Source organism: Magallana gigas, chromosome 6 (genome assembly GCF_963853765.1).
Source record: "Magallana gigas chromosome 6, xbMagGiga1.1, whole genome shotgun sequence".
Lineage (NCBI taxonomy): Eukaryota > Metazoa > Mollusca > Bivalvia > Ostreida > Ostreidae > Magallana > Magallana gigas.
Window position 1 is genome coordinate 4,347,944 of NC_088858.1, and position 11,938 is coordinate 4,359,881.

The following is an 11,938-nucleotide window of genomic DNA, read 5'->3' on the forward strand; positions in this document are numbered from 1 at the left end:
GCAGACGTTTGAGCAGATCTTGGCAAAAAAAACTCTGATGAAAAATAATGAGCTTTTCTTGGCAAATTAAAAGAAAGTCAATATTTGACAGTTTGTTTTGATGAGCAAACTAGAGATTTACATCCCCCCGAAAGTCCATGCATTGTTAAAACCGCTGTAATACATGTATTTCACAATTCATTTTATCTAATTTCATAAGCAAAAAGCTCCTTTTTTTCATCAATGTTTGTCATTCATGTTTGAAATTTGAAATGTGGTGGAAAAATTAGTATGTTTGGTATTGAAATAAACCAACAAAGTCTGATTTTATTGTTTTTAATATTTTAGTTCTCATGTATTCCAGTATATTTACAATTATAATTTCCCAAACGATCACACCTATTTTAATGATTAATAATTTAATAGCATAAAACCACAATTATGTACTCTATTATTTAATGTTTTTGGTACATGAACTTGACCTGCTACCAAGGAATTTCTCACAGGATTTCCCTTCTATGCTGGACATCGTGTCCTACTCTAACAAGTGCTTAAACAAGATACTTGCAATAAAAGGATGTGCACCAAAGTCCTTCTTTTTTAATTATATACATATATTCTTAAAAATACATGCACCCATGTAGACATCTGGGTATGAATTCTTAAATTATAAGCATCACTAAAGTTATGCTGTTGCTTACATGTACATATGGATATGGCTGGCAGATTATCATTAACGACATTTTCTATTTTAAATATCACAGATCTTAGATAATATAACAAAATATACCACTGTTTCACACAGACACAAAGAACGTCATAAATATATGCACATGATTATGTAGAGTGAATGCAGTTTATTGTCCGTTTTGTTTAAATCAGGCTCCTGTGTACAGAGACAGGAAGTAGATGTACAGGAGGAACACTGGGTACAACAGGAGGGTGCGCTTCTGCTGAAGTTCCTGAACACACAACAGAGACCCTGCGCTGTAGGCTGCCCAAAGCACTCCAAAAAACTGAGAAAAAAAATCAAAATCACAATCAGATAAATATACAGCTACCAAAAACACAACAACAAAAATTACACACAAAAACAGGACGCCTAGGGGCCACATCGCTCGCCTTAGTAACATAAGCTGATCAAATAAGCATTACAATTTATGCACATATTTTTATGGTAAATACAAAGCACCTTTTGTTTTTTAAGTATTTGTGGGAAGATTTTTCTCTCTGCATTAGTAGTGATTTGAAAATTCCCCTTTGTGGCTCCACTTTTCTCCAGGAAATCATGTTTGATCAAGCTTTAATCTGCACAACCTATGCTTTCACACAAATTTCAGCTTATTTGGCTGATTGTATTTCCAGCAGAATTTTCTCTATCTTCCTATATAAAAATTTGACATCCTCCCATTGTTGCCCCACCCTTCCTCTAAGTTATGATTTGAATAAACTTAATTCTACATGTCTACATGAGGATGCTTTCACACAAGTTTGAGTTTTTCTAGCATTTGGTTCTTGAAAAGAAGATTTAAAAGAATTCCTTTATATATTTTTATCTCAAACTTCATCTCCAAATTGTGGCCCCCACCCTACCCAAGGGGACCATGATTTGAACAAACTTGAGGTACACTAACAGGTTGCAATCATATTTCATAAACAATTGCTTAAAAAAACTGACAGACAAAACAACAGATCAATCAGATATATAGTAATTTCTACAATGGCCTTGTATTGCACACTGTATTACTTCAATGCTTTAAACAATGATAAATATTTTAACAAAAGCTTTGAAGAAGAGATGATTTTAAGTAAATCTTTACCTATACATCTCTGCTTATTCGATATACATCAGTATGAAGATATAAAACATTCAAGTCTATAAACTTTATATTAAACTGATATAATTTTACCTTTAATAACAGACTGACAAAGTGAAATCTCCTGAAGAGTGGCAATATGGCTGCAGTGATAACCAGTGGTAACACAGAGTAACCAATCACACCCAGGCACTGAGAATAGCTCACCTACAAGTGAGGAGTCACATTCTGAATAATTACATTGATCATCAGAGGGGTAATGCTAACAGAATTCTTCAGTGTAGAGAAACAACAAAAACTTTGAAAACTAACCTCCCCACCAAGAACCCTTGCCAACAAGAAAATGATGAGTGATCCACAAATCCATATTGTTATAATCCAGGACACCACCTGTAAGTGGATGCAAAAGTGAAGAATAGTTTGTATTTAAGATATAACATTAAGTAACTATTACCTGTTGGTGATACTCCATTACCCCTGGTATATAACAGAGCTGCAGAAGTTGTTAACTATTAGTATTATACGCACAATGAATGATTGCAATATTGCTGTGAAGAAACAACCTGTGCAAAAAGAATTAATCTGTCAATTTTCACTAATCAAACTTACCCTGAACTGTCCATACAGTGACACCAGAGAGTAAAGAAGTATGACCACAAGTGGACCCCAGAAGTCAGGACTTTCTCGGACTACATGGCGATTAAATCCAAGTTGGGGGAGAGGGAAAAGTACACAGCGTAATTTATAGTAGATATCCTTTGGGTCAATGTCCAACTCCTCTCTAAATCATAACAGACTCATATAGATCTATTTGACTGTTACATACAAATAAGAAGTTACACAAACTCATTATCCTTCTGATACTGCTATGAAAATGTAGAGCATGTGCAATAGCATATTCAATATTTTTGCCAGCCACTGGTTTGTATACTTTAGACTTCATGATTTAGTGTTCCTTCTACTTCCACAGTAAAATGAAAATCAAATCTATGGCTTTTGATACATATGCAATACAAATTCATCAATAAATAAATATATATGTTTACTTTCAATATGACAGTAACTTTTGTCATTTATTTTAAATAAAGCTTACAAAAGTGGTTTTTGATCTTCCTCATCTAATTCTTCTTCTTCCGTTAACCAGCCAAATCCACGATTTTCCAGAAATTTTGAAGCAGCAGATCGCTTCTTCACTCCATAAGGGCTGGATAGAGTCTGACCTTCACTTTTTTGAATAGAACCTTCCACTGCAAGTTTTTCTGATGAAAATAATATGTCCAATCACTCAGTGATTCACAAAATAAATATAGCATAATGTCATCAAGGCAATTAAAATGTTTGTTAAGGCCTCTTTCTCTCCTCTTCCTCTCTCTCTCTCTCTCTTTTCCCCCTAAAGGACGGTCTTTTAAAAACACAAATGAAGAATGCTCAATAGGTAGGCCTATAAAAAGGCATATAGGCCTACGGTATACATGATTGTTGCCATCTCAACTGTCACAGCACAGCGTGTGATATTATTTAGGATTTACCTGGAGTGGCTGCAGTCTGCACAAACTGAAATTCTTCCATATTTGGATTATATCCTGGGGCATTTTGAGAATCGTATGTCTGACTCTGAGGAGCCCCAAAATCATCAAAATTTACAGCATAGCTGTCTTTCGATGATGTGGATTGTGACTGAGTCGCCATGTTTATTGGTTAGTTAGTTTCGCATTAAAAGAACAAATAAAAATGTAACAAAATTTCAAAGACTTTTAAAATAAATACAATGTAATCAAAGAAAAATCAAATAAGCTAAGAGAGTTTTATTAACATTTTATTAAAAATTATCTTCAGTTCTGATGGAATAATCCGAAACTGTGGAAATTTTTGCGGGAAAATAAGAGTTTACTTACTTGCTTCATGATCGATAGAGAATCTGGTAGACGCATGTTCATGAACGAATCGAATCAAGTAAAGGTAATGCAACAGACATATCAATTGATAAATCCATTTTTTACTAAATTTTAGAAAATTCACACTTTTCTTGGAACAGCGACATCAATATTTATGTCTCTGCTTAGAATAATCAGCTGATCAGATAACTTAAATCTTTTCTTAATATGTTTTACGGTGCGACCGTTGGGGCGAGCACAGCATGTGATCAAACAATGAATTATAATAAATCAATAAAAATAAAATTGACAACGTAAAATTTGAATGCAAAAAAATAAAGTAAATAAAGTAAATTTTCATTATTCATAGTTTATCAGATTTGTTATAATTTATTTACTTATAAGTAGAACAGTAGTATAATCTCAGATACAATGTTGTTGAATAATAAAGATTTTAATACATAAATATTCATTGCCCTGTATCTCCTCTTTTAAAGTGGTTGTAACGTCAGTACATCCCCCTTTTTTTGCAGTATACATTTTTTCTTAAACCTACATATAAAACTTGACTCAATTCATAGAGCCCCCCCCCCCCCCCCCCCCCCATGTTAAAAAAATAATATTTAATTTTTTTTCAATTTACACATAAAATATCGACTTATCATGGATTTGCCCCATCCACTTTTAAAAAAAAAAATTAATGTTTAATTTTCTTTTTTTTAATTTTATACGCTTAAAAATATTTGCTTATCATATTAATGGAAACCAGTGAACTGCTAAAGAGCTGAAGGATTAGAATTTTGCTTTTTGCTTGCAAAGATTTTTTGGATGAGGCTGCCATCCACCCACCCAACCCCTTTTTAAAAAAGGCGATGCTACGTGTACGTTCCAGGAAATTACCGTAATTATAGTGAATAAAATAAATGTGAGTATTCATCCAAACGAGTGCAATTTACAACTGTTTCCTGTATCTGAAGAAATGTCCGTATTCTTCAGCTGTTCTTTAGCTTAGCCTTTGCAAGATTTTGAGAGGATTTTGGTCATTTCAGCAGATTTACAATAACTTCAATTAGAGTAATTTCCCCTGATCAGTGCTTATTGTGACGTCAAAGCTGACGTTGGTTAAGTGCCGTCTGACTCTTTAAAACTCGCCTGAGCAATAAAAGTACGCGAAGTATACCTTTTTATTTACTTAAAAAGCGTGATGTTCTTAAAATTACACATCTTATATGGTTCTCAAAAGTTTTACTTTGAATCTCGCGAGAACGTGAGGTTGGAAACCATTGGTACTATGAATTGTGGGTCAAAATTTACTGACACCGAAAAAATCTATCGGATCAATGTGTAAACCTTTGTGACGTCACTCGATTGTTTTTGATTGAGAGTGTACTGAGGTGAACTTAAGAGGTAGCACTGACTGTATGTCGTATACATCGTTATTGTTTTTATATTGTCTTGCTGATTCTCGTGAGAGTGTGAAGTGATAAAAATTGCCATGTTTACAGAGAACTACTGGGACGATTAAAACAATGCATACTGGTCCGATTTACTGACGCCAAAAAAATCCGTTGAATGAATGTGCAACTAGTCCGAATTTTCTATTCACACACGCCTTGCCGGTAGAGCTCGCCTCGCTCTGGTGCTGCACGCCAGCGAGCTGCGCTCGCTATAAAACCTTGATGCAATTGTCATTATGGTCATGGCACTATACACAATACCATGTTAAGCATGTTTAGTTTGTTGGAGTGTATATATTTTTTTGATAAATTCATAGATGTATGAACTGTTTTTCAGTTCTCGTGTGACAAAGGATGGGTGTCACAGGACTACTCCCCTTTTTGAAGAAGATCCATGTCCCTGTGAATGTGGCCAAGTTTGAGGGCTGCACTGTAGCCATTGATGCCTACTGCTGGCTCCACAAAGGAGCTTTCTCATGTGCTGAAAAGTTAGCCCTCGGAGAACCTACAGACCAGTACTTAAACCTTAGATTTATCATTGAATTTTTAAAGAATAAATTAAAACCTTTGGGTTTTATACATTTAATCAATATTTCTGTATAAAGTATTAAAGATTGTTATTCCTTGCAAGCGTTTCAACACAGCTTAAATCATCCTACTTTGATCATTATTGTTTTATCCTTCAAAATCATTATAAGATAAACATCTAAGTTCAGTGTTGCCTAGTACAAGAACAAGTACATGTACTTGAGATTTTCACCAGATGAGGCTTTGTTACTTTGATTTAGATATGTCTACTACTGCATGAAGTATGTGGAGATGCTTTTAAAAAAGAACCTTAAACCAGTGCTAGTATTTGATGGCTGTCATCTTCCCTCCAAGAAAGATGTTGAGAAGTCAAGGAGAGAGTGAGTTTATACATTGTAATGTTTTTTCTGTTGATACCATGCTGTGTTAAATGAAATCTTAACGACATATGTTACACAAACTCCTAAATGTATGTGTAAACTCTTCTTCAGAAAGCGGGAAATCAACAAGAAGAAGGCTGCCCAGTTACTGCGTGAAGGTAAAAGGGCAGAGGCCAGGGAATGCCTCCAGAGATGTATCGACATCAGCCCAGACATGGCACTCAATCTTATGAATGTAAGTACCAATCTCTGCATGTTGTGGTTGATATGAGTCCTTCTTAAAACATACTGAGACTGGTTTGTTGTCTATTGAAGGCCTGTCGAGCAAGAGGTGTGGACTGTATTGTGGCTCCTTATGAGGCGGATGCTCAGTTGGCCTACCTAAATAAATGTGGCATTGCTCAGCTCATTATAACAGAGGATTCAGATCTGCTGCTGTTTGGATGTGACAAGGTACATGTATTACCTGTTAAAATTTATTATTATTATATACACAATTATCCTGTTTTATAATGTTCAGATTCTGAATGAAATTTGTTTCTTGTACTTTTAATGTAAAAGTTGTTCCATGCCAAAATATGTACAATCTCTCTCTGGTTCCAATTGGCCTCTTTTTTAGGCAAACAGATGTTCTTGGAGAGCACTTTACATGTATACCGGTACTGTAAAAGTGAACTTTTGTTAAATTGACAGTGAAATAAAATAGGACTTGATAATTTACAGGTGATATTTAAGATGGACCACTTTGGAAATGGTGTTTTGATAGAGCAGAGTCGGCTAAATGAAGTGATGGAGATACAGAGTGGCTTCTACACATTTGAAAAGTTCCGCTACATGTGTATACTCTCTGGTTGTGATTATCTCTCCTCTCTCCAAGGCATCGGGTTAGGAAAAGCTGCCAAAGTCTTCAAACGTGCAAGACAGTCTGAACTGAAACTGGTAAATCTTGTCATCAATTCAGACTGTTAATCCTGTCAGTGATTTTAATTTGTAAAAAAAGACAGTGTTATAATGTAATTTGATTGGATACTTGTTTTATTTACTATACTTAAAAAAAATATGATGCAAATCACATATGATCCAGTAATATGTTACATATAATGTATATCATGTGGTGCTTTGGTATGGAACTTGTATCCTTTTGGTACTTTTGTCAATCATTTTGAGGAAAGAAAACATCTTAGGCCTAAGAAAAAAAAGTGTTTGTTTCCCTTTTTATCCGATTTGGAAAAAAAATTACTCAAAATTTTGGTCACAAAAACGCTTGAAGCAGTTACTCTTCTCAAATCAGTGTAACTCAAACGTTTTGTTTCAAAATTGCTGTATGTTTCCATGTGTTGTAGATTTTAATAATGCTCTCATCGTTGGCAGAGGAAGTATCTGATATATAATATCATTTTTGTGTTTTCTTAAGACCAGCTTAATAGTCAGGAATGATATTAAAAGTATTTGTCATTTTATACCATTCAGCAGTGTCAGTATCTAACCGGCATGTAGGATACTGCAATATTAAAGGGAAAAAAAATATTTGAAAAAAAAAAAAAAAATTCCGGCCGACCGACCCTACTTTTTTTCAGCATGAAAGCGGAAACAAACCATTTTTTTTGTTAGGCCTTATGTCATTTTTCTTTAGTTTGCAGGTCGATACCTTAGTAAATGAATCATTCTTATGTTTCTGTATAGTTATTAAAGAAATTTCCGAGTACCTACCTGAACATGTCCCTAGCAGTCCCAGATGAGTATATTGATGGCTTCATTCGAGCTAACAATACATTTCTCTATCAACTGGTGTATGATCCTTTACAAAGGAGGCTTCGTCCCTTGAATTCATATGAAGAAGGTTTGAATGCACAGCAGTTACCTTACGCAGGAGCGTATCCTTTCATGCTATAGTATTTAATATGTATTTTGCAATCACTTGTATTAAAGGAACAATTACTTTACAGCATATTTTTATTTTAATATGAATGCCACCTTGGGCCACATATAAAAGATTAATGCATGAATTTCCTTAATGTGAATAAGAATGATTCCTCAAGATGAAGCATACCAGATAGCCCTTGGGAACATCAATATTTACACCAGGGAAAAATTTGCTGACTTTGATCCAGACACTTATGTTGTAAATATAAATTCAATATGTTATTTTTACTTATATTTGTTTTAACTAGATTTTGAATTGAATAGCAGGAACACATGGTGTAATCACCTGTTATCTGGTCATCACTGGCTTCCATCCCTCTCTCCTTCTATTGTAACAATTTGAAAGACTCTTCTTAACTTGAACACATTGTTCATTTGAATTTTCAAGGAGTTGATTTTGGTATGGGTTTTTATTTGACGACTTTTAGTTTAGTTTAAAAGAGAAATTGTTTATTTTTTGCTACAGTTATAGATATTAAGGTGATGTATTGATGACTTTCTGTGTTAGTGTTTTCTTAAGCATGGGTCATTTCAAACCCATGGACAAAAAATCTCACAATAATGATGAGTGGTTTTTGATATGTAGCCTCCTAAAGCTAGTAAGAAAAGGCCTGAGCAGCTACACAGATTAAGCATTTGGGACAGAAACTATCGAACCCGTCCCAAGACTGAGCTAAGAGAAGTGCAAAATATTCCCAGACCAAGTTTACATGGAAAAGAGGTCATTGTGAAAAAAACCTTCCAAGTAAAGAGACCTCCTGCAGGTAATTTTAGATTACAGAAATTATAATGAGATGCAAAATATTTTACAAACATGACAATCAGAATTTTTATAAATAATTTTGGGGGTTTCTTTTCAGAAGATGATAAGAATGTTAAGTCTGACAATGAGTTGTCCAAACTTTACCAGGAAGAGAATGATGAGAATTCGTCCTCCCCGTCATCACCCAAGAAAAGGCGGCGATCCTCGGGTGACTCGGAGGAGGATCTCCCAAAAAGTCCTGTCAAGAAGTTCAGGAAACTGTACATGTCGCCCAGTAAGGTCCAGTTTTTTGATTCCCTGAAAGACGCTGACCAGGAAGTGTGTGATCAGTCTCCATCCAAAGTCCAAGACCAAAGTGAGCAGGTCTCTGAATCTCCACCAGAATGTCTCAAACCATCTCCAAAACGCAACAGGTTTGCTGTTCTGAGTGAAGGGAAGCAGGAAAAATTCAGCATCAATACCTCCAAGAGCATTGTTAGAAGCAGGTGCAGTGTTTATAAGTGTAACAGTACTCACAGTGAAATTACTTTAAGCAGAGTTTAATTTACTGTATTCATATATGCATGAGTAAAAGGAATCTCAATATTTTGTAGATTTTTTGCCTCTTCAGTAGAAGGCTCTGAAAATTCCACAGAGAAAAAGCTTGAAGAATATGGCAGCAAAAACCCGGAAGTCGATAAAGAAAAAGAAAGAAATAAGGAAAAAGAAGAAAAACTTGATGAGTCAAAATTTTCAACATCAAATGAGTTAGGATCAACCTCTGAAACTAGTCCGCCTAATCCTGTCCATCCAAAAACCAAGTCCTCTCCTGGCTCAGCCTTTACATGGTCCAAATTTAAATACTCAAAAACGAGCAATGTAACAAGTTCAAAAACAGGCAAAGTGAACTCAGATTACAAGAAAGTGGGATCTGAATCTTGTCTTTCCAATTACTTTTTGTCCAAATCTAGGGATGTTGATTCTTTTGTACCGTCATCCACAAGCCAGCTCAAGCCTGTGAAGAGTTGTGATGACATTGGTGATGTTGAGGATTCGGTGAGCCAGTCCAGCTATGTCCAAGAGACATTAAGTCAGGCAAGCTCTGTGTCTTACAGCCAAGAGAGCGGGGCCTACAGCATCGATCTGGAATGTCTGCCAGACAGTCAGGAGATACAGACTATATCTGAGGAATATGTAGCACAGACAGAGTCTGTCTCCAGACAAACAAAGCCAATACAGGTACATGAATATACATGTAATACCTTGTATATACAATGTTTTATATACAGGTTTTTATCTCTTTCCAATGACAAGGATTTTAAGCAAAAATAATTGAACACAAAGACATTGGATATGATACTTTCTGTAATTTTAATTTTCAGGAATCAAAGAAAAATCCCCCAGGTAAGTAAAAATAGTTGAATTTTTGTAAAGTTGTCTGTTTTAAGCTCCTTTTCCAATTTCATTTCAAATGTCACGCTAAATTTGTAATATATACGGTATATTAAAGGCAATGTGTAAATTAGATGATTACAATAATTTATACAATTTTCTTATCTTTCTTTACTACATGTATATGTTCTGGTATATACATTTACAAGTAAACTGTTACCATGTGCAAGTAAAACTTGCATATAGCATCCAAGTTTGACCAATTTTTTATTTTCCTTAATCTTAGAAGAGGAGACTGCCATACTCCTTTTATGAAATACATGTATCTTTATATTTCAGCCACTAAAAAGTTAGGATGCAGAGCAAGTGGTTTATCCAAAAATAAGAAAGGGAAAGGCTCTTCAGATGACAAGCAACAGAGTATAAAAGATCTATTTTCTAAGTTTGCCTTTAACAAAAGGTAAGCTTTCTAGTAAATTTAGTACATACATAGAAGAAAACACATTGAATCCTATGATCATATATCTTTTAACATCAGTGCCACTCCCTGTGATGTAGAACTTGTTGATTTGCACAAAACACTGTGTACTATGTTTTCATCAATATTTGTTGAATACCAATTTTTGTGGATTTTGTTGTTGAATTAATGTTCGTTTAAGTTCAATTTTAAATGATTTACATGTTTTGTCATTTACTATGCATACGGGTTGATTTTGCCCTGTTATTTAAGAAATAAAATCTAAGTTTTCGTGAATGTTGCAGAATAACCTCCAAGGTGGAGAACTGTTGTTTTGAAATACACAAGCCAAAACTTTTATATTTCAAACAATATTTCGAGACCTAACTGTACACTGTAAACTAATAATCTATCAGTCTCTTTTTCTTTAATATATTATTAGATAAATTGTACAATGAACCGAAACAATAAATAATTGTCAGTGTTCTGTCACTTGCTACATTTGTACTTAATAGTACGATAATTATCATAAATCTCCCCACTGTTTCATGCTGCAGCTGTCAGTTTGTTTCTCCTAAACAAAGCTACAAAATGTAATGTCCAGTTCCTATAAACTGTTTCAGAGAGGAGAAACTTTGTCCAGGAGGAGACCAGGATGTGGAGTTGGTATCCTTTACACCATCAAACAAGCCATGTACAAAAGCAGTGCAACGGAAACTTTTACCATAAAATCTCTTCAACTGTAGCACAAAAGCAGTGCAACATAATCTTTTACCATCGAAATCTCTCGACAGTAGCACAAAAGTAGTGCAATGGAAACTTTTACCATGGAAATCTCTGCAACAGTAGCCCAACAAGAAACATATCATAGAACCTCTGCAACTGTAGCATTCCTGATTGACAGTGCTAGTCATTGATTGACAATGTCTTGTGTTTAGCATTCTTTATAAAATACACAAACATTTTGTACCACAAATAATAAAAGCCAACCTTTTGTTTATAAAGTCTGTTGGTTTTTTTTTTAAAGATAATAAACTTCTCTGATCTTTCCAAAGAAGAGACAATAACAAACACTGTCAAAATAGGTTGGATGTCTTTAGATAAACTAATTTCAGTATAGCCTCTCCACATGTTGCATATAATTGGTTCTTGGTAGTTTCCAAACTCCTGAAACTCTTTAAATACCTGTAATTGAAGTTCTGGCACACCCAATCTCTGGTTGCTGGTTCAAATCTTACTACCTCAAATTTATTGTATTACATATGATGGTTGTTAAAAAATTTGCTGGACAAAAGTTTAGAGTACTGTAAAGTAAATAACTGATTCACAACTTTTTGTTATGACAATTACAAGAGCAACAAGAATTGCTATTACTTTAAGTGAAACCCA

General features: G+C 34.5%; 2 protein-coding genes across 4 annotated transcripts; one reads left to right on the forward strand and one right to left on the reverse strand.

Annotated features, from left to right (window-relative positions):
• Window positions 1-301: 301 nt before the first annotated feature.
• On the reverse strand, window positions 302-3,485 carry LOC105348166 (protein YIPF4). The gene is made up of 6 exons (XM_011457488.4): window positions 3,326-3,485; window positions 2,890-3,055; window positions 2,406-2,577; window positions 2,109-2,186; window positions 1,890-2,003; window positions 302-995 (listed from the first exon to the last, which is right to left on the reverse strand). The coding sequence occupies exons 1-6, from the start codon at window positions 3,483-3,485 to the stop codon at window positions 858-860; spliced, it is 828 nt and encodes a 275-aa protein (XP_011455790.3). The 3' UTR covers window positions 302-857.
• On the forward strand, window positions 3,359-11,553 carry LOC105348164 (exonuclease 1). Of its 3 annotated transcripts, XM_066089219.1 has the most exons (15): window positions 3,386-3,493; window positions 3,633-3,755; window positions 5,465-5,642; window positions 5,916-6,035; window positions 6,147-6,270; window positions 6,351-6,488; window positions 6,759-6,974; window positions 7,719-7,909; window positions 8,061-8,157; window positions 8,545-8,722; window positions 8,822-9,206; window positions 9,315-9,939; window positions 10,083-10,104; window positions 10,432-10,552; window positions 11,173-11,553. In XM_066089219.1, exons 3-15 carry the CDS (start codon window positions 5,482-5,484, stop codon window positions 11,276-11,278), a joined length of 2,484 nt encoding a protein of 827 aa, XP_065945291.1. In that variant the 5' UTR covers window positions 3,386-3,493; window positions 3,633-3,755; window positions 5,465-5,481; the 3' UTR covers window positions 11,279-11,553. The 3 variants fall into 3 exon arrangements, with proteins under 3 accessions (XP_065945290.1, XP_065945291.1, XP_011455787.3); XM_066089218.1 differs by lacking the exon at window positions 3,633-3,755 and having other exon boundaries at window positions 3,359-3,493; window positions 8,819-9,206; XM_011457485.3 differs by lacking the exon at window positions 3,386-3,493 and having other exon boundaries at window positions 8,819-9,206.
• Window positions 11,554-11,938: the final 385 nt, after the last annotated feature.